The 21,979-nt window shown below is 42.1% G+C and overlaps 1 protein-coding gene across 2 annotated transcripts; it reads left to right on the forward strand.

The window, feature by feature from the left end:
* The first annotated feature begins 6,827 nt into the window (after nucleotides 1-6,827).
* On the forward strand, nucleotides 6,828-18,705 carry LOC106588966 (uncharacterized). Of its 2 annotated transcripts, none has more exons than XM_045709588.2 (18): nucleotides 6,828-6,943; nucleotides 7,751-7,812; nucleotides 8,356-8,379; nucleotides 8,853-8,918; nucleotides 9,027-9,068; nucleotides 10,419-10,472; nucleotides 11,322-11,366; nucleotides 13,006-13,215; nucleotides 14,005-14,037; nucleotides 14,163-14,240; nucleotides 14,351-14,410; nucleotides 14,639-15,499; nucleotides 15,896-15,937; nucleotides 16,090-16,146; nucleotides 16,268-16,321; nucleotides 16,406-16,471; nucleotides 17,757-17,838; nucleotides 17,935-18,705. In XM_045709588.2, the coding sequence occupies exons 1-17, from the start codon at nucleotides 6,933-6,935 to the stop codon at nucleotides 17,783-17,785; spliced, it is 1,794 nt and encodes a 597-aa protein (XP_045565544.1). In that variant the 5' UTR covers nucleotides 6,828-6,932; the 3' UTR covers nucleotides 17,786-17,838; nucleotides 17,935-18,705. The 2 variants fall into 2 exon arrangements, with proteins under 2 accessions (XP_045565544.1, XP_045565545.1); XM_045709589.2 differs by having other exon boundaries at nucleotides 11,328-11,366.
* Nucleotides 18,706-21,979: the final 3,274 nt, after the last annotated feature.

Raw genomic sequence — 21,979 nt, forward strand, 5'->3', positions numbered from 1 at the left:
AATATAAGGAATTTGAAAGGATTTATACTCTTACTTTTGATATTTAAGCATATTTGAGCAATTACATTTACTTTTAGTTTTTTATTCAAGTAGGATTTTGAGTGGGTGACTTTCACTTTTACTTTAGTCATTTTCTATTAAGGTATCTTTACTTTCACTGAAGTATGACAATTGGGGACTTTTTCCACCACTGGTGTTTAGCATACCCAGGACCAGAAGCAGTGATCTAGAGAAGGCAATGAGAGTGATATGGTTGGTGTGGAGAGAGCTAGATACACATACACATGGTTAGCAGATATTAACGCGAGTGTAGCGAAATGCTTGTGCTTCTAGTTCCGACCATGCAGTAATCTCTAACAAGTAATCTAACAATTTCACAACAACTACCTTATACACACAAGTGTAAAGGAATGAATAAGAATATGTACATTAAGATATATGAATGAGCGATGGCTGAACAGCATAGGCAAGACGCAGTAGATGGTATAGAGTACAGTATATACATATGAGATGAGAAATGTAGGGTATGTAAACATTATATAAAGTGGCATTGTTTAAAGTGGCTAGTGATACATTTATTACATACATTTTTCATTATTAAAGTGGCTAGAGATGAGTCAGTATGTTGGCAGCAGCCACTCAATGTTAGTGATGGCTGTTTAACAGTCTGATGGCCTTGAGATAGAAGCTGTTTTTCAGTCTCTCGGTTCCAGCTTTGATGCACCTGTACTGACCTCACCTTCTGGATGATAGCGGGGTGAACAGGCAGTGGCTCGGGTGGTTGTTGTCCTTGATGATCTTTTTGGCCTTCCTGTGACATCGGGTGGTGTAGGTGTCCTGGAGGGCAGGTAGTTTGCCCCCGGTGATGCGTTGTGCAGACCACACCACCCTCTGGAGAGCCTTACGGTTGTGGGCGGAGCAGTTGCCGTACCAGGCGGTGATACAGCCCGACAGGATGCTCTCGATTGTGCATCTGTAAAAGTTTGTGAGTGTTTTTGGTAACAAGCCGAATTTCTTCAGCCTCCTTCAGCTGCACCTTCTTCACCATGCTGTCTGTGTGGGTGGACCATTTCAGTTTGTCCGTGATGTGTACGCCGAGGAACTTAAACCTTTCCACCTTCTCCACTACTGTCCCGTCGATGTGGATGAGGGGCTGCTCCCTCTACTGTTTCCTGAAGTCCACGATCATCTCCTTTGTTTTTTTTACATTGAGTGTGAGGTTATTTTCCTGACACCACACTCCGAGGGCCCTCACCTCCTCCCTGTAGGCTGTCTCGTTGTTGTTGTTAATCAAGCCTACCACTGTAGTGTCGTCTGCAAACTTGATGATTGAGTTGGAGGCGTGCATGGCCACGCAGTCATGGGTGAACAGGGAGTACAGGAGAGGGCTGAGAATGCACCCTTGTGGGGCCCCAGTGTTGAGGATCAGCGGGGTTGAGACGTTGTTTCCTACCCTCACCACCTGGGTGCGGCCTGTCAGGAAGTCCAGGACCCAGTTTCACAGGGCGGGGTCGAGACCCAGGGTCTCGAGCTTAATGACGAGTTTGGAGGGTACTATGGTGTTAAATGCTGAGCTGTAGTCGATGAACAGCATTCTTACATAGGTATTCCTCTTGTCCAGATGGATTAGGGCAGTGTGCAGTGTGAATAACATTTTGTCGTCTGTGGACCTATAGGGGCCGTAGGCAAATTGGAGTGGGTCTAGGGTGTCAGGTAGGGTGGAGGTGATGTGGTCCTTAACTAGTCTCTCAAAGCACTTCATGATGATGGAAGTGAGTGCTACGGGGCGATAGTCATTTAGCTCAGTTACCTTAGCTTTCTTGGGAACAGGAACAATGGTGGACATTTTGAAGCATGTGGGAACAGCAAACTGGGATAAGGATTGATTGAATATGTCCGTAAACACACCAGCCAGCTGGTCTGCGCATGCTCTGAGGACGCGGCTAGGGATGACATCTGGGCCAGCAGCCTTGCGAGGGTTAACGCGTTTAAATGTTTTACTCACATTGGCTGTGGTGAAGGAGAGCCCACAGGTTTTGGTGGCAGGCCGTGTCAGTGGCACTGTATTGTCCTCAAAGTGAGCAAAGAAGTTGTTTAGTTTGTCTGGGAGCAAGACATCGTGGTCCGCGACGGGGCTGGTTTTCCTTTTGTAGTCTGTGATTGACTGTAGACCCTGCCACATACCTCTCGTGTCTGAGCCGTTGAATTGTGACTCTACTTTGTCTCTATACTGATGCTTAGCTTGTTTGATTGCCTTGCGGAGGGAATAGCTACACTGTTTGTATTCGGTCATGTTTCCGGTCACCTTGCCCTGATTAAAAGCAGTGGTTTGCGCTTCCAGTTTTGTGCGAATGCTGCCATCAATCCACAGTTTCTGGTGGGGGAAGGTTTTAATAGACGCTGTGGGTACAACATCACCAATGCACTTGCTAATAAACTCGCTCACCGAATCAGCGTATTCATCAATGTTATTGTCCGACGCTATGCGGAACATATCCCAGTCCACGTGATTGAAGCAATCTTGAAGCGTGGAATCCGATTGGTCGGACCAGTGTTGAACAGACCTGAGCATGGGCGCTTCCTGTTTTAGTTTCTGTCTATAGGCTGGGAGCAACAAAATGGAGTCGTGGTCAGATTTTCCGAAAGGAGGGCGGGGAAGGGCTTTGTATTCATCACAGAAGTTAGAATAACAATGATCCAGGGTTTTGCCAGTCCGGGTCGCGCATTTGATATGCTGATAAAATTTAGGGAGCCTTGTTTTCAGATTAGCCTTGTTAAAATCCCCAGCTACAATAAATGCAGCCTCAGGATATGTGGTTTCCAGTTTACATAGAGTCCAGTGAAGTTCTTTCAGGGCCGTCGAGGTGTCTGCTTGGGGGGGGGGGGATGTACACGACTGTGATTATGATTGAAGAGAATTCTCTTGGTAGATAATTCGGTCGGCATTTGATTGTAAGGAATTCTAGGTCAGGTGAACAAAAGGACTTGAGTTCCTGTATGTTGTTATGATCACACCACGTCTCGTTAATCATAAGGCATACACCCCCATAACTATAGGACTGACTATAGCAGGGTCAAAGATGATCTCTATCTCTAGCCAAGTTGAAAACCTTGGATCTTGAATCTGCATTAACAAATTTGTCAGTATGTTTAAACTGGCAGGTTGTTGAAAAGGTCATACCTCACACTTGATAACTTCCCAACATGGGTGTGAACTAACTGTTATTTAAAATGGTATTGTCGAGGACTTTTCAAAAGCCAACTAGTGAAACACTGAATATAGAAAAATATGTCATCTGACACCATTGATATTGAAACCCAATTTAATCCATTCTACCACAATCTCTTCATTGCTCTGTTTTGTCCAATCACAAGATTCCAACAGACTCTATGGCATCATTAGACAACAGCATCCCTCCTCAACAGATCAGCTTTCAGGAACTTGTGTCATTGGGTCTGATACCTCCCTTATTTACAGTTAAGCCTTTTTCCGAGAGATTTCAATAGATTGAATTGTAATACGATGCAATTCGTTTGAAATGCCAAGCAAGCAACCTGGTAAGCAAAAACCTGAGTTCACTCCCATGTTCATTCACTGAAATGTTGTGTGACTGAAAATAACACGGAATGAGGACTATTGAGGTGTCCTGAGAAATCTCCCGGGGGTTTCCAGACATCTAGAATCAAGAAGAAGCAAAGGAGAAAGAGAAAGATATCAAATGCTTATTTGTTACACAGGCTAACTAATTGACTGTGTCGAAAAGCTTAGTCCTACCAGCCATTATAGGGTGGAAAAACCCTTCTGAATGATAGCATCTGTACCAAACTTATTAATGGTACTGAGTCATTTAAATGAGCCTCTACGACCTGACTATAGCTCTTTTGACTTGTCTGCAGCTTAGGCCCACTAGTATAGGATGGAAAGCCAGTTCTAAGTCAGATATGGAGGACTCATTGTGGGCCGTTGCCAACACAATGCAAAACTGAAGACCCAATGAAGCTAACAGCAGGGGGTTAATATCAGTGGAAGCTAGCTAATAATCTATTATTCTGTTACACCAGTAATCTATTATCTTTACCTCAGTGATCACCTATTCACACATTTACCATACAAACTATTAGCATTAGCATCAGATTAGCATCTGAAACAGTCAATCCCCAATCCTCAAAAGAGTTTAATCTGACCAGACAAGACCCATTCTAATCCTGCCAGTGTGGTCTATTGCATGTGAAAATGTCTTATTGAATGTTTTCATCAGGTTAGTAGAAGAGTTCTTTAGTTGTAACAAAGAAACATTCTGACAAGCATGCGAGAACAGTTTTGGTTGGAACTATGAAATTAATTATTCGTTCTCTTCAAATTTGGCTTTAAAAGTTGCCTCAGAGTGTGAGTGTAAGTCTCGATGCAACTTGTTTGGTGTGAAATGATAAGGTTGATCATGTAACAATAGGGATAGGATAGGGATAGGGATAATACTAAAGTTATCCATGTTTATCTTTACATCAGTCTTAAAACGTAGCATGCTGAATCATAATCATCACTAATGAAGTCAGTGAGAGTTGAGTGGGTGGAATAAAGTCACAGAATATCCAGAGGGGCCTAACGACTGTTAGAAGTCTTCATTAAAACGTTACAAAGCTTTAAACATGTTACAAAGCTCGTAAACATGCTGACATCAAGGCACACTATATGCCTTGATGTCTGTGTCATGTTCTCCGTTTCAACCATTATAAACCTCATGAACAGATTCTCTCTACTGCTTCAGGAAAACGAAGAAAGACTGAAGGTTTCTCAACAATATCATTTTCCCAACAAAGGATTTGAGGTCTTTTAAGTTGTTGTTGACACAACCCGTTCAACACAAACACTGAGTATACAAAACATTAAGAACACCTGCTCTTTCCATGACACAGACTAACCAGGTGAATCCAGGTGAAAGCTATGATCCCTTTTTGATGTCACTTATTAAATCCACTTCAATCAGTGTAGATGAAGGGGAGGAGACAAGTTAAAGAAGGATTTTTAATCCTTGAAACAATTGAGACATGGATTGTGTATGTGCGCCATTCAGAGGGTGAATTGGCAAGACAAAAAATGTAAGTGCATTTGAATGGGGTATTGTAGTAGGTGCCAGGCACACCGGCTTGTATCAAGAACTTCACGCTCAACAGTTTCCCATGTGTATCAAGAATGGTCCACTACCCAATGGACATCCAGCCAACTTGACACAACTGTGGGAAGCATTGGAGTCAACATGGGACAGTATCCCAGTGGAACACTTTCGACACCTTGTAGAGTCCATGCCCCAACGAATTGAGGCTGTTCTGAGAGCAAAAGGGGGTGCAACTAAATATTAGGAAGGTGTTCCTAATGTTTGGTTTACTCAGTGTATATTAGGTTAAAGTGATGAATCCTGTGTCGTTGTTCGTTCCATAAACTTCATAAATAGCCTGTTCCTCTACTGCTATGAACTCTGTTCACGCCATCAAATCACTTCAACATCCCTACTTTATATCTGGCTACATCATACCATTACCACTGGATAACTTCCAATCAGGTAGTCTATTAGTAGCCTACTATGTGGAGAAACCAGCGCAGAGAAATCACTTGGTTTAAATCAAAGACAATTTCCTGCCTGACCACATACAGTATCTGTGTGCTGTTCCGCCGAAAAACACACCAATCACAGCTCAGTTGACAAACACAAATAAATCCATTTACATTTACATTACATTTAAGTCATTTAGCAGACGCTCTTATCCAGAGCGACTTACAAAATGGTGCATTCACCTTATGATATCAATCAAATCAAATCAAATCCCATGGACAAACAATAGAAATAAAACAACAAAACGATCTACAGACTAAAGTGTTAACTGTGGGTACTTGGAGAGGGGGCACGGGGTAAATGTGTAAGCTATGAGTGTGTGTGAGTGGCTGAGGGTTTTTAAGGGGAGATATGGGGGTAGATTCAGATCAGAGGGGACTTTAGAACATGAGCTGTTTGAAAACACAAAGGTGTGAGAGCCTCACGCTCAACCCTGTTTTAAAGGAGTTTAATGCTAGCTGTTCCTCTGCAACGCCTCTGTCTCTCTGTCAATTCAATTCAAAGGGCTTTATTGGCACGGGAAACATATGTTTACATTGCCAAAGCAAGTGAAATTGACAATAAACAAAAAGGGAAATAAACAATCAGAAATTAACAGTAAACGTTACTCACAAAAGTTTTAAAAGAATATAAACGTTATAAATGTCATATTCTCGCTATGTACAGTGTTATAACGATGTGCAAATAGTTTGAAAGATAAAATAAATAAACATAAATATGGGTTGTATTTACAACGGTGTTTGTTCTTCACTTGTTGCTCTTTTCTTGTGGCAACAGGTCACAAATCTTGCTGCTGTGATGGCACACTGGTATTTCACCCAGTAGATATGAGAGTTTATCAAGATTTTTTATTTGTATTATTATTCTTTGTGGGTCTGTGTAATCTGGGTGAAATATGTGTCTCTAATATGGCCAAACATTTGCCAGGAGGTTAGAAAATGCAGCTTGGTTTCCATCTCATTTTGTGGGCAGTGTGCACATAGCCTGTCTTCTCTGGAGAGCCAAGTCTGCCTACGGCGACCTCTCTCAATAGCAAGGCCACGCTCACTGAGTCTATACATAGTCAAAGTTTTTCTTAATTTTGGGTCAGTCACAGTGGTCAGGTATTCTGCTACTGTGTACTCTCTGTTTAGGGCCAAATAGCATTCCAGTGTGTTCTCTGTCTGTCAGTGTGTCTCTGTGGCTCACAGGCTCTGCCCCCTAGGAGCAGAGGGGGTGGTGAAAGTATAAAACCTCTTGGGCTCCCTCCAGCCAGACTGTAGACCTACTAGAAACTATAAAGACACCTGAGTGTCGCCCCACTGGCTAAACTCTCCCGTCACAATGCTGTCACGGTAAGTGAACACTAACACAACGGTAGCTTGCATTGGGTATTTGGTTTTGACTTACGTGTGTGTACTGGAACTTTTAAAATGACACAATCTATTTGACATATTTGGACAGCTGTATTCTTGGGGGAAGTGTATTTGTTAGTCTACCTGTAGAAGGAAACTTGAGACGTTTAGACCTGCTGGGGGTATTTCAATGATAGAGAGAGGGGAACAGTTGAATTCATTGTTTTTGTGGGAGTTTTTTGTGGGATCGCAATAGCTTGGCAATGTGTGTGTCATTTCTGTTGTTGTTCCAGATGTCCTTTTTTGTTGTTCAATCCTAAACTCCAATAACAATAGCATTACCACTGATATCAATGATGATACTGGTACAAGATGAAGTGACGGGACTCTAAATAGTCTTTAAAAAGATTTTGAGAATTTACCTTTAAAGTCAAAATAGTTCACAATAATCCTTTATTTGACTTTTCATTATATTAAAAGATGAAAAGTATATAATGTAGCAACATATCATTGATTAATTTTTTATGAACTTTTCATTGATAATTCATTATCCATAATATATATTGAACATAAGAACATCCATAAGATACTTTGCATTGCTGCAAGTTACATATATTCTTATTATAATGCAATGAGCAGGGGAAACACAGTTCCTCCTACCTGCTTCCATTCAAATACTATGTTTAGCCTTTTCCACTGCCACTATGACCCTAAGATGGCTTCTAGAAGTCTTTACATCTGTTTGACTAAAGTATTGTTTTAAAAGTGTACTGATCAGTTCTATCTCTGTGTTCTTCATTCTAACAGAACGTTGATTGTTCCTTTGATCTTTGCTTTGGCTGGTCTTGCTCTCTCAGCCCCCATTACTGGTAAGAAAACATGCAATTAAACCTTCTGTTAAATCTTATAAATGTGCGGGAATTTAGAATATTTCCATCAGTAACTACAGCTTAATAATAATATACATATTTAATAATAGGTCAACAAGATGTCTAGAGACGACGGTTTCCACTTTAGTTTAATAACAGTTTTAACACAATGACAAAACATGCTTCACCTTTCCAGTTATCCAGTCTGTAAGCTACTCTAAGCTACTCTAAACTACACTGCAAACATCAAGTGAGCAAAAATATCAACCAAAATGACCATTCCATTATGTTTAAGGAGGCATTTGCAATGTATACATCGACCTCCATCCATCCCATTGAATCACAATGGGAGTCCTCTGCTTCTCCACAACGGTAGTGTAATCAGAACCCAGGTCACTCTGTGGAGACACAAAAGAGGTCTGTTCTCTTGTGCCTGATGTGGGATAGAGAGAGAAGTAGGGTGGGCCTCACATATGGTCTATTCAAATGGAGATAATTCTCCAAACCACTAATCATGCTCCCCTATGCATCTTTCCTTTGCAGATGGAACAGAGGGAGATAATGATGGTAATGTGTAATTTGTGTTTTATCATGACGTTCATAATTACCACAACAGTTAGAAAATTACAGGCTAATAAGCTTTGTTAATTATAAGTAGTGTATACACATGAATGTATTTGTATTTAGTCAGAAGTACTGTTTATGAGGGAACAATGACAGCATTCATTGTGCTGTGTTTCAGAGAGAGCTGCTGCCTTGCTAGAGCACCTTAATGTTAAGCACACTGACAAGCCCTCCAGTCAAAGCTTACACACATAGGTTACATACGGATCGCTTCCGATATGTGCTTTGTCTTCTGATTTCATTTACATTCATTTTCAAAACACTGGACTGAATCTTCAACACTGCTAAAATCGATTCATTAGAGTGTTGCATGATTGGATACATTAAGATATTGCGTTTTATAGTTTGGTATTGGCTTAGCTGGGTGATCATTGGCACCTGACAAAATGGATGCTATGATACTTTTCTGGTCTCAGGTGCCAAAGATGGCGGAGGCCCCACTGGCAGCCCGGTAGTTACAGCAGCAGCTGGAGACTCTGTAGGTTTGTATTGACTCCAATGTATCTCCTACCCAATACTTAGTTAAACACACCAGGTATGTACCATTTCATACCGACGGAAACTAAACAGAAAACCTCTGTTGTTCTCAGGGACCACGGCTGGGACTGACTCCAGTAAAGAGCTGGCTGGAGGTATGAGTGGCTGGGTTTGGGGACTGGGACTGGGACTGACTCTAGTAAAGAGCTGGCTGGAGGTATGAGTGGCTGGGTTTGGGGACTGGGACTGACTCCAGTAAAGAGCTGGCTGGAGGTATGAGTGGCTGGGTTTGGGGACTGGGACTGGGACTGACTCTAGTAAAGAGCTGGCTGGAGGTATGAGTGGCTGGGTTTGGGGACTGGGACTGGGACTGACTCTAGTAAAGAACTGGCTGGAGGTATGAGTGGCTGGTTTTGGGGACTGGGGGAATCTGTCTTTCTATCAAGGAAGAAGTGTATGACAAGAGTATGACGTAGAATCAACTCAACTCTCAAGGAAACCAACTCTGTAGATTTGAACAATAATTAGGATGGTGATTCCCCCTGAAAGTAAAAACTTTAACTGCACAGTATCAGTGAAGGACGTTCAACATGAGAGAGTTAAAAACTGAGCTGTTGATCGTGACGCAAATTTGTTTTTAGGTGCAGTGGATCCACAGATGCACCAGATCAGTGTGTGTGTGTGTGTGTGTGTGTGTGTGTGTGTGTGTGTGTGGTGTGTGTGTGTGTGTGTGTGTGTGTGTGTGTGTGTGTGTGTGTGTGTGTGTGTGTGTGTGTGGTGTGTGTGTGTGTTGACTTCAAAAAGACAACCCATGTTGAGCAACTCAGAGTATAATGTGAAAAACGATTTGTTTGCTGTGTGCGTTGTCTCCTGAGTACTTATCGAGTCTTAGTGTTTGTTGTTTTCCCAGTTTTACATTGTACCTACTATTGAACGTTTTCCCAGTAAAGTATTTACATTTATTCTAAACCAAGGGTTCCTTGATTGGTTCTCTTCTCTGCTCCTTGGTCCTACCTCATCATGCCCCATAAATGTGACTATTTCCTGTGGGGCCATGCTAGAGGTTTAGACAGTTGACAGAATAAACCAAAGGGTTCTCAAATCCAAGCCAAAGTCATATCAATTCCCCAAACCTTTTCATGCCAAAGAACATTGTTTACTTACTGCCTTCTTCAAACACACATTCTATAACATCCACTTCAAACAGTATTTGAAAGACACTAAGCCCAATCAAAACCATTTACCAATTAAAAAATATAATAGTAATATTGATCTTGTCCAGACCAATTTTATTACTGAAGAGTCCTAAAACAAGTTCAATGGCCAGACGTCTAACTCCAACTCACCCAATGTTTCGTTCTTCATTTATCAGATGTGAGTAACAGTGATACATCCACAAGCAGTGAGTCACCAATTCATTTCAATGGAAATGAACACACTGACTACTGGGGATTTCCTGATAATTACAGTAGTTGGGATCAAAGTCACCCGTCCTTGTCTTCCAGATGGAGATACCAGCGTGGAAACCACAGGCACTCCTGATGCCCCTGATGCCCCAGGTGAGGCCTAGGAGTAAAATAAACAAAGGTCAAATGTCAAAGATAAGGGTTATGGCCAAAGGTCGAAATCATTCGATAAGAATGAGCCGGTTGACGTTTATTGTCATGAGTCTTGTCCTGGAGGCAAAACTGAGAAATTCCCCCTTAGATTGGCAAGCTGCAAAGTCAAAATTGGCTATATTGTAAAAAAATGAATGAAAACTAAAATGTTGGTCTTAATTTCAGGTTAGGGTTATGCATCAGGTTTTTCATTGTGGTTAAGGTTAGGGTTAGATTTAAAATCAGATGTTATGACTTTGTTGCTGTGCCAGCTAGTGACTATTCTGCAGAGCTGCCTCCAGAACAAGATTCATCACGAAAAATGCTAACCAGCTGGTCAAAATCTGTGAAAGTCCCTGTTGATGATGAGGATTTGTTATTTCAATTCATGCAGTCAAATATTTTTTGCCCAGGCGAGTGCGGCATGCTGTGATGTGCTGTGCCTTGAAGTGCACATAAAATATATACACTACCGTTCAAAAGTTTGGGGCCACTTAGAAATGTCGTTGTTTTTGAAAGAAAAGCACATTTTTTTGTCCATTAAAATAACATCGAACAAGGACATTTCTAAGTGACCCCAAACTTTTGAACGGTAGTGTATATGTACTTCATCTGCATGTCTACTTTAAAGTCACTCTGAATTGGACAAAGCTGTGAGGAGAGACAAACTTTAGCCTCATATCTATTGTCCCAAAAAAAAATGAGCAGAAAAAATGGCCAGAATGCTGTATAATTGTATAATCAATAACAAGGTAAGAAATTACACAGTATTTTCAAGCCTTCCAATAACACTAATGTCATTATGTTAAGATGCAGCTGAAGCAGCAGGCAGCCAAGATACAGCTGATGCAGCTGGTGAGTGAAACGATAATGTCATTATGTTAAGATGCAGCTGGTGAGGGAAGCGATAATGTCATTATGTTAAGATGCAGCTGGTGAGGGAAGCGATAATGTCATTATGTTAAGATGCAGCTGGTGAGGGAAGCGATACGTTTTGAGAGATGTTCTTGCCACCCAAGGCCACACCTTCCTCGTTCTTTTGTGTACAACAGCTACTTTTAGCCTCAGAAAGACTAAGCACAGCTGGGTACAACAGCTACTTTAGTCAAAACAAAGATACAAAGTGAAACACAAATTCTTCTAGAGTTATTATACATTGTACAAAATGGTAGTTAGAGGTGACACTTGGATCCCCAATTCCCCCTTCCCTGATACATGTGTAAATATTGTACTATAAATTGTGCCTTTCAGTATTATACTTACAGTGCCATCAGAAAGTATTCATACTGCTTGACTTATTCCAAATGTTGTTGTGTTACAGCCTGAATTCAAAATTGATTTAAATTTTTTTTTCTCACCCATCTACACACCCCATAATGATAAAAGTGAAAACATGTTTTTAGAAAAGTTTGTAAATTTATTGAAAATGAAATACAGAAATATCTAACTTACATAAGTATTCATACCCTGAGTCAATACTTTGTAGAAGCTCGCCGATTACACCTGTGAGTCTTTTTGGATAAGTCTTTAACCTCTACGGGACGGTTGAGCTAACATAGGCTAATGTGATTACCGTAAATTCCGGACTATAAGCCGCAACTTTTTTCCCAGGCTTTGAACCTCGCGGCTTAAACAATGACGCGGCTAATATATGGATTTTTCCCGCTTTCAATTTTTTTTTCTCCAAAAATACATTCTGTGACGTGCTCAGTTTTTTGGCGGCATGAAGCTTTCATTAGACCAATGAAATTGCCGAACGGGTTAAGGTCAAACAACTTTTTTGTTTACTGTTTAGATTAAATCGAGCGCTCTCAAACTTCCCATCATTCTGATTACGGTAGTCATTTTGTCACCCTCATCATGGCAAAGACACAGAGAAATGCATATGATGCAGCTTTCAAGTTGAAGGCGATTGATCTGGCTGTTGGAAAAGGAAATAGAGCTGCTGCACGGGAGCTTGGTCTTAATGAGTTGATGATAAGACGTTGGAAACAGCAGCGTGAGGAATTGACTCAGTGCAAAAAGACAACTAAAGCTTACTGCAAATGTTTTATTTTTTGTTACAAGCCGTGTTTCGTTAAAGCCTGTGTAAAGTTCATTTGTTTCAATGTACCGGTAGGCACCTGCAGCTTATAGACATGTGCGGCTTATTTATGTTCAAAATAATATATTTTTTAAAATTCAGTGGGTGCGGCTTATATTCAGGTGCGCTTAATAGTCCGGAAATTACGGTAGCATGAGGTTGTAAGAAACAAAACAAAATCCCAGGACATAGACATGATGACAGTGAGAAGGTGTCAGCAGAGGTTTTGGGTAAGAACTTTTCTCTCTGAATTCCTTGTACAATAACCAAGCTCTGACTTCACTGATCATCAGAACATACTATCATTATAACTGTAACAAACATCATCAGTGTAATAAACATTGCTATAAACATCACCAGGCAGACATAAAATATATAATAAATCTATGTTGCTTTAAATTATGATTTCAGAATCAGCAGATGTGGATAAGTCTCCAGAAGATAACTCCACAGAGTCTCCTGAAAGTGACTCCACAGACTCTCCTGACAGTGACTCCACAGAGTCTCCTGACAGTAACTCCACAGAGTCTCCTGACAGTAACTCCACAGAGTCTCCTGACAGTAACTCCACAGAGTCTCCTGACAGTGACTCCACAGAGTCTCCTGACAGTGACTCCACAGGTAAGTGTTAAAAACAGACTGATTCAAAAACAAAATACGTAAGTTAAAGTACATTGCTGCTGGTGAAGATAAAGACAGATGAAAGATATGCCAAAAATATGAGAACAGTATGACGTGGAAAAGTGCACTGCACACAACATTAACGTTGGAGATACACGTCGAAGAGTATTTTTCTTTGTCCATCAGATCAGTGTTTCCCAACTCCAGTCCTCAAGTACCCCTAACAGTACACGTTGATTAAACTCATTGAGGTCTTGATGATTAGTTGACATGTTGAATCAGGTGTGCTTATCTGGGGCTACACCAAAATTGTGTGCTTTTGGGTTACTAGAGGACTGGAGTTGGGAAACTTCATTAGATGACAATAAAGATGAAACAGAGTCAGATGATGCCTCTGAGGGTAAGGGACTAAAGACTTGGATTATGTATCTACAAAAATAAATACTTGGATTCTGACATTAACTAATCATAACATGAGGCAGGTGAACTCCTTGCAGAGAAAGACAAAACATAGTTATCTTCACAGTATTTTCAATAGGAAGTGCTGCCAGTAAAAAAAGTTCCTTTGTTTTGGTAGTGAAGAACTAGAACGGTCACAGTGCAATAGGTTATCCTCTGTCATTCCACAGACAAGGACAATAGGGACGATGCTGTAAATACCGCCCTTAATACTGTACGTCCTCCCACCCTCAAAGCATTGATAAATAGACAATACATGACCCTGTCTAACGAAAACATGATTAGGTACTCATAATAAAACACACAGTGAACTTTGTGTTTCTTTTCAAGATCAAGCGCTGACAGACGTGCAAGCTGACTCTGGTAAGTATGAAGAACAACGTCAAGGTTTTCATCATATTGTTGTACTAGACAGGTTCATTGGCAATACAACGACATCAAATAATAGGTTGCGACAGTTTGATGACATAAATCATGTGTGATTGTAGACGTGACCAGTGATGACACGGAGGAGGCCACGGAGACAGACAAAGATGATGACAAGAGTGACGACAAGAGTGACTCAGGTGTGTTAAATTGACATTTCTGAACTGGATATTCATTGTCTGGGAAACTGTCATTTTGAACCATTCAACCCATCAGTTGGTCATAAATCTGTTATTTTCTTCACCTCAAGAGGATGCAGATGGGAAGGCTACTGCAGGTGAAGAAGAAATATTAGATAATGACTCTGCAGGTGAGTCTACTCATTGAAGTTTGTGTATCTCTCACCCACAAAGGGTCAATATAGGGAAGGTATCTCTACTAGTGTCCCCCAGGGCTCAGTACTATGACCTCTTTTGTTCTCACTACTGGTGTCCCCCATGACCTTTCTTGTTCTCACTTGGTTCAGAACTACATATTCTACGTCATATACCATAATAATTAATTACCAGAATGTCTAAACACTGTCACTTTTCTGCAGATGCTGCCACAGACAAAGACGATAGTGATGAGGATAAGGACATTGAACTAGATGGTAAGGCCCCTGCAGAAGAGAAGGACAGCGCAGAAGACACAGAGACAGAGGAAGCGGAGGACAGCGACAGCAAACAAGACGACGCAGACTCTGACACTAAGGATGACAAGCCAGACAAAGATGACAAGAAAGACAGCACAGATGACAGCAAAGACAGCGACAGCTCAGATGACCACAAAGACAGCAGCGAAGAAGAGGCCCGGGTTCCAGAGGAGGAACCAGAGCACCAGGAAATAGAAGAAAAGGACAGCGAGAGCCAACAGGACACCTCAGAAGAAAACGACAAGCCAGACAAAGAAGATGAGAAAGACAGCGACAGCTCAGACGAGAGCAAAGACAGCAGCGAAGCGGATGTCCAGTTCTCGGAGGAGGAACCAAAGCAGCAGGAAACGGACATGAAGGAGAGAGGTGACGTGGGGGAACAGCAGGCCAGCCCTGAAGACAACATCGAGGAGGGAAGCCCTATAGGGAGCCAAGACTTTGAGCCTCTACAGGATTCGGAGGAGGAGGCGGAGCTGGAGTCAAAGGAGGAGGGGAAGCTGGAGGAGGCGGAGAAGGAGGAGGAGGAGCTGGATGCGGAGATGAACCTAGACACAACAGAGTCCGACAGTAAGGAGGACAGTAAGGATGACAGTAAGAATGAGATTAAGGATGAGAGTGAGGATAAGACTGAGGCTGACGCAGACTCCAACAGCAAGGAGGACATTGGGACCAGCGATGCCCCTAAACCACAAGAGGATGACAGTGAAGAGGACACTGAAGTCCAGCCAGAGGACACTGATGATAGCATGATGAAAGAGCCCAAAGGTGCAGTTACCACTACTAAACCATAGAAATGTAGCTAAAAATTAGGCCATAATGAAATGTACATATGTGATTCCCTGTAAAATGGGCTCCCGAGTGGCCCAGCGGTCTAACGCACTGCATCTCAGTGCTAGAGGCTTCACTACAGACCCTGGTTCGATTCCAGGCTGTATCACAACCGGCCGCGATTGGGAGTCCCATAGGACGGTGCACAATTGGCTCAGCGTCATCCGGGTTAGGGTTTGGCCGGGGTAGGCCGTCATTGTAAATAACAATTTGTTCTTAACTGACTTGCCTAGTTAAATAAAGGTTAAATATAAATATCAAAGCACTAAGTATTACATTGTGAGTGGTAATGGTACCATATTGTGATAACTGAAACACTGCTTTCTGATACAGATTCTGATGCTGACAAAGATGATATGGATAAGGATGCCTCTGGTATGTCTTCTATCTTGCATGTCCCTTGATCCCCTTGCTTCTTTAATCAGCTGATCCATGCAGCACTGAATCAAAGAGACTGGGGTAATTTGTATCAAATGTTCCATCATTTCATGCTATTTCTCGAAGTTATGCACATTTTCTTTTCATAGACTCAGAGGATGACAAATCTGAATCTGATGCAGAGCCAGGCGCAGATTCACACAAAGGTTTGTTTCCTCTGATCCAGAATCATATCACCTGTGCTTTCAAATGGCTTGTTCTTTAGCTGTTGGAACGTTCTAATGAATTATTGTGGCTCAACATCATATATATTAATCTGGTCTTTAGATGAGGATGAGACCGACGAGGATTCCGATGATGTGTCAGAGTCCATGGCGAAAGGTTAGTCAAAGCCATACAAACAAACGTTCACATTTGAGTAATTGAAATAGTAAAATAAAGTCTGTTTCGTGTTTTTTTCCTCAGATGACGATATGGATGATGATGATGATGACATGGATGGGGCAGAAACAATGGCTCCAGATTCAGAAGGTAAGGACCAAAACTGACTTACATCTTTGGGTAGTTACCAATGAAAGGCCCAATCATGATAAGGATTCCTCGACCAGGGGAAAAAACAGTGCATGTGTGTGCACCAGTCAACTCAGTCAATGTGCCATGAAGTAAACATATATTTTGTCCCTGTGACTTTTCTGATCAGATGTCTGTTTGAACAGAGATAGTGAAGTCTGATGAGATGTCTGTTCGTTTGAACAGAGATAACATCTCACAACATTATGCAGACACAAACACACACACACACACACACACACACACACACACACACACACACACACACACACACACACACACACACACACACACTTAGCACTGTGCAGGGAGTTATCTGACTCATTTATCTAAACACATGAGGTACAATGACAAGTATGAGGAAGAGAACAACACAACGATGACAGAAAGTTAAAAAAATATATATATATAAACCTGCATACTGGGAGCACATAACAGAGCTTTACTGGGAACAGTGTGGATTGGAATAAACATCCCTTTCTCCCTCAGCTGTTCCAGCTGACATGCTGGACCAACCAGACCAACAGGATTACATGACACAGGGTGCCTCTCACAGTAATGTCAGCAGAACACTATGACACACTAAGCCACATCAGCACATTAACATATCATATATGCAATTTAGCAGACACTTATTTTCCTCAAATAACCTATACCCACGCACATTGACTCAGTACCGGTACCTGCTGTATTTTTTATTTAACTAGGCAAGTCAGATAAGAACAGATTCTTATTTACAATGACGGCCTACCGGGGAACAGTGGGTTAACTGCCTTGTTCAGGGGCAGAACGACAGATTTTTACCTTGTCAGCTCGGGGATTCAATCTAGCAACGTTTTGGATACTGGCCCAGCGCTCTAACCTCTAGGCTACCTGCCACCCCGTATATAGCCTCATTATTGTTATTTTATTAGTGTTCTATTCATTTTTACTTTAGTTCATTTGGTAAATATTTTTCTGAACTCTTATTTTTCTTCAAACTGCATTGTTAGTTAAGGGCTTGTAAGTCAGCGTTTCACAGAAAGGTCTACACCTGTTTTTTTCGGCGCAAATACAATTTGATTTGATTTGACTTACTGTCATGTGTGCAAACATTTTACTTGTGTACATCTTACATCCGTTTCAGACGTATTTAACCCGTCTGTTACTCTCTGACATAGAGAGAGATGGAGGTGATCCATTGTACTGTATGATGCTGTCAGATTGTATTAATTTCTATGTACTGTATATCTCATTTTGTTTACAGGCGCTGATGCACCGGCAGCCCTGTCTTAGCCCTGTGGGTTGAGCCCACAGGACGCTGTGAATGGAATCAGACAGTTTGATAGGTAGCTAAAGCCATATCCATTGATTTGTACTTACTATAAGAGGAGAGGTACATTGTACATTGAATAATCTTTTCACTTCATTCCATCTCTTTTCAGTCCCATCATGGTGAATCCCACATAAACCAACAAGTCCTCCCGCAGTCATGACAACAAACGGCGTAAAAAAACTTACGTTCCTTAACCCTCTCTTGCCACTCAAAATGGTGAAGGTGTCTACGGGGATACAATTAAATTATTCTACTGTTTTGGTGTATATTACATTTTTACCCACTTTTTGACTGCATTGTTGTTTTTTGGCATCTCAAGGGTAGTTTAATATTTGATCATGGAGAATATATATTTTTTCAACTTTGTTTTTGTTAAAGACAGTTTATTTAAGTTGTGACATCATCATTATACAAGTTACACCCCTGTCTTATCAACTAGCGTGTTGATAAAATGGTCACCATGTTCCCTTACAATGCCCTTGAAAAAAACAGAAGTCTGTTTTTTTTAAAGATAGCACTCAGTCATTGTAGGTTTGCTAGGTTTCTGCAGGTTGTGGGTTACTACAGTTTTCCTCTCGCTTTCATATGATGCATTGCTGTCTCAGTCCTTGACAGAAAGCTCAATTGACACTTTTTCCTTAACCGATAACGGCTGCTACATTTGAAAAATAACTCTACTGGCTCAGTTCAACATTCATTTTAAAGTTATGAGTAACTTATATATACAAAATGAAGTGTACATACAATGTCTTAGATTAGGTATAATCTACATTGGTTGGACAAATGGAAAAATAACAATTGCATAGACATAATGATAATTTAATTTCATAACTGTATGCACACAGGGGGAAAGTCTAATAAAGATTGAGTTGTCAGATAATTTTGGGGGGGCAAGTTTGTTGGGATAAAAAGCAGTATGTGTGTGTTTTTGTGAATGTGTAAAGGATGTGCTGATGAAACGACAAGAAAATAAGAAGCCTACTCACCGACTACCAAGACATTACAATAATATCAACTATAAATAATATGATAATATAATGAACAAACAAAATATCATGTCATAAAAATAATCAATGGAGTTACTAGAATGTGATACATTGACAATTGAAATACAGACACACATGTCAAGTTGAATAGTAGCGTACTAAGTCGTACATCCAGGGTCTGGGATAATATATCACATTAGTAACCAACACAGCAGATAACCTCATCAGACATTGTAACACTACAACACTAAATAACACAGTAATAAAAGGGATTATGTCAATGATGACATGAAGAAGAGGTGTGAAGTGCACTGGCCTGGTAGCAATCACTGTATAGCTAGCTACAGGTAAGTCAGGGCCAGGGGCCACACATTTCTCCTAAACGGTATCTTGAGATACCACATTCCATCAATTGTTTTTCATGTCTTCCAGTATGTGCTGTTCAACACTCCTATTTCTGACAAACCTTTCATTGTGGATGGATGAGTATTTCCCGGTAATGATATTCCCTTGGCCTTCTTTTCTTTCAATCCAACAGTGTCACTGTGGCTTTTGTCTTATAATAAAGCATCATGGCATTGCTTATTTCCTCGTTCCTTGGCCTTGTTGACAAAGAGTGGTGGTCTCTGAAAGTGGCGCAACTGTCCCAGCGTCCCAGTAAGAGGACGGAAATGACCAGTAAGAGACAGATGTACAGAACACACATTTATTGCCACACTCAAGACAGACACACACACACACAGCAAACAGGAAGTGGACTAGGTGGAAGTGAAAGTGTTGTAGTGTAAGAGATTTACAGTCAAAGATGCCCTAAATACCAGTCAGGGAATCCAGAAAATGCATTGTCCATGTGGATGTGAGTTGATGTGGAGGACAGGAATTTCTTGAGGTTATTTCAACCTGCCCTCCTTGAGACAACTAAAGAGTTCAGGGGCTTACCAGGTCAGCTGACTCTGTTCTCTGGCAACCTGGTCCCTAACACATACTGTAGGTGTGAAGTGGCCTTCCGCAGCAGGACACTAGACTCAAGGCGTCTGCATGCTTCCCAGCCGAAACAATTCATAGGAGTTTGTGCATATATTATGATGACGTTGTTTGATATTTTTATTAGTACCCCTTTTTCTGCCCAATTTCATGGTATCCAATTGGTAGTTAAAGTCTTCTCCCATCACTGCAACTCCCGTGGGGACTCGGGAGAGGAGAAGGTCGAGAGCCATGCGTCCTCTGAAACACGACCCTGCCAAGCCGCTCTGCTTCTTGACACACTGCTCGCTTAACCCGGAAGCCAACCGCACCAACGTGTTAGAGGAAACACCGTACAACTGGTGACCGTGTCAGCATGCATGCGCCCAGCCCGCCACAGGAGTCGCTAGAGCGCGATGGGACAAGGACATCCAAACCCTTCCCTAACCCGGATGACGCTGGGCCACTTGTGCGCCGCCTCATGGGTCTCCTGGGTTGCGGCCGGCTGCGACACAGCCCGGGATCAAACTTGGATCTGTAGTGAAGCCTCAAGCATGGCGATGCAGTGCCTTAGACCGCTGCGCCACTCGGGAGGCCCCTATTTTGTGACGTTTTTGTCAGTGTTGATCTTCGGTGAGGCTTTTTTCAGACGTTTGGGCCCCTGAAACCTGGGGGTCTTCTCACATTACAAATAAACCAAACATGGTGGTCCAGACAGGACCCAGCCTGCATGGAGACGGAGAAAGAGGAGGAGAAAGAGGAAGTGTCACACCCTGATCTGTTTCACCTGTCTTTGTGATTGTCTCCACCCCCCTCCAGGTGTCGCCCATCTTCCCCATTATCCCCTGTGTATTTATACCTGTGTTCTCTGTTTGTCTGTTGCAAGTTCATCTTGTTTGTCAAGCCAACCAGAATGTTTGTGTCAGTGCCTGCTTTTCCCCAATCTCTCTTTTCTCATCCTCCTGGTTTTTTACCCTTGCCTGTCCTGACCCTGTACCCACCCGCCTGACCACTCTGCCTGTCCCTGACCCTGCCTGCCATCCTGTACCTTTGCCCCCACCTCTGGATTACCAACCTCTGCCTGACCTAACCCTGAGCCTGCCTGCTGTCCTGTACCTTTACCCCTGTTGCTGTAATAAATATTGTTACTTCGACACGGTCTGCACCTGGGTCTTACCTTGATACCTGATAGGAGGAGAAGGAAGAGGAAATGAGGGGAAGTGAACCAAAGACAAAAGCCTCCAAACAGCTCAGAACAAAGGGTCTGTGCCCTGCCAGAAGACGAAGTAGGCTACTCATTTTCATCTGTGTGATTGGCTGGTCACCTCTAACCTGAGTGGAGGTCTGGTTGATGAAACAGAGAGTGGTGTTACTGGAGTGTGCAATGGGGACTACACCTGTAAAGACAGACTACATCTCCACTGGTTAACCTTTGAGGGCGATGCTGGATCAATCCACCAGCCCGTCAGGCCTCTAATCTCGGCCGTTACCCAAGCTTGGCTCCAAGGCCACTTTCAGCCCACAACAGGAACCCACTGTCCCAGCCCAAGGAGCCTAGCAGTCACATGATGTGGGGAGGTGGGACATGGATCTAGCTAAGAGGAATCTTGGCAAAAGGCTGACAGGGTCCATAACATGCTGACCACACCACCTGCGTCGCGTGCGTGAACATGGCGAAATAAATGTACACATAGATGTTATTCAATCATTAGATCCACACTCCTTGTGCACGTCAATGAGCGTCTGCGTAGCCAGGCGCTAAAATATAACTTGTTTCTGTTTGTGACGCATGATGCACTGCAAGTCCCACCTCTCCCATCTCCTCATTGGTTTTTAGGAGCATATACCCACATGGGTGATTGAAAGATGAACTGAGGACCACACTCCAGTCCAGTTGGTGGTGGTAATGCACCTTAAAGTTGGTTGCCAACCGCCATATAAAGTCAAAAGAAGAAGAAGAAGCCTGAAGGAGGAGAGATTACTAGAAACTAACTGGGTTAACAATTTTATCTGTGTATTAATTGTCGGATTAGATGACCTTGTGCATTTCAGGTAAAATAACAACCTAATGTTTATATCCCAGGACAAATTAGCTGGCAACAGCAAGCTAGCAAGCTAAATTGCCATAAATGTTTAATGCTTTTTGACCTGTCCACAAATGAATATAGTTGGTTCAGGGTTCGTTTTGATATTTCAACCTGCATG

The sequence above is a fragment of the Salmo salar genome, chromosome 27, assembly GCF_965601325.2.
Source record: "Salmo salar chromosome 27, fSalSal1, whole genome shotgun sequence".
In the NCBI taxonomy this organism is placed as follows: domain Eukaryota; kingdom Metazoa; phylum Chordata; class Actinopteri; order Salmoniformes; family Salmonidae; genus Salmo; species Salmo salar.

What these genes read in the sequence shown, in the direction of transcription:
- LOC106588966 (XM_045709588.2), top strand. An exon ending in AGCAGCTGGAGACTCTGTAG is followed by an intron (nt 8,919 to 9,026) that starts GTTTGTATTGAC and finishes TGTTGTTCTCAG; the next exon opens with GGACCACGGCTGGGACTGAC. An exon ending in ATTAGATAATGACTCTGCAG is followed by an intron (nt 14,411 to 14,638) that starts GTGAGTCTACTC and finishes ACTTTTCTGCAG; the next exon opens with ATGCTGCCACAGACAAAGAC.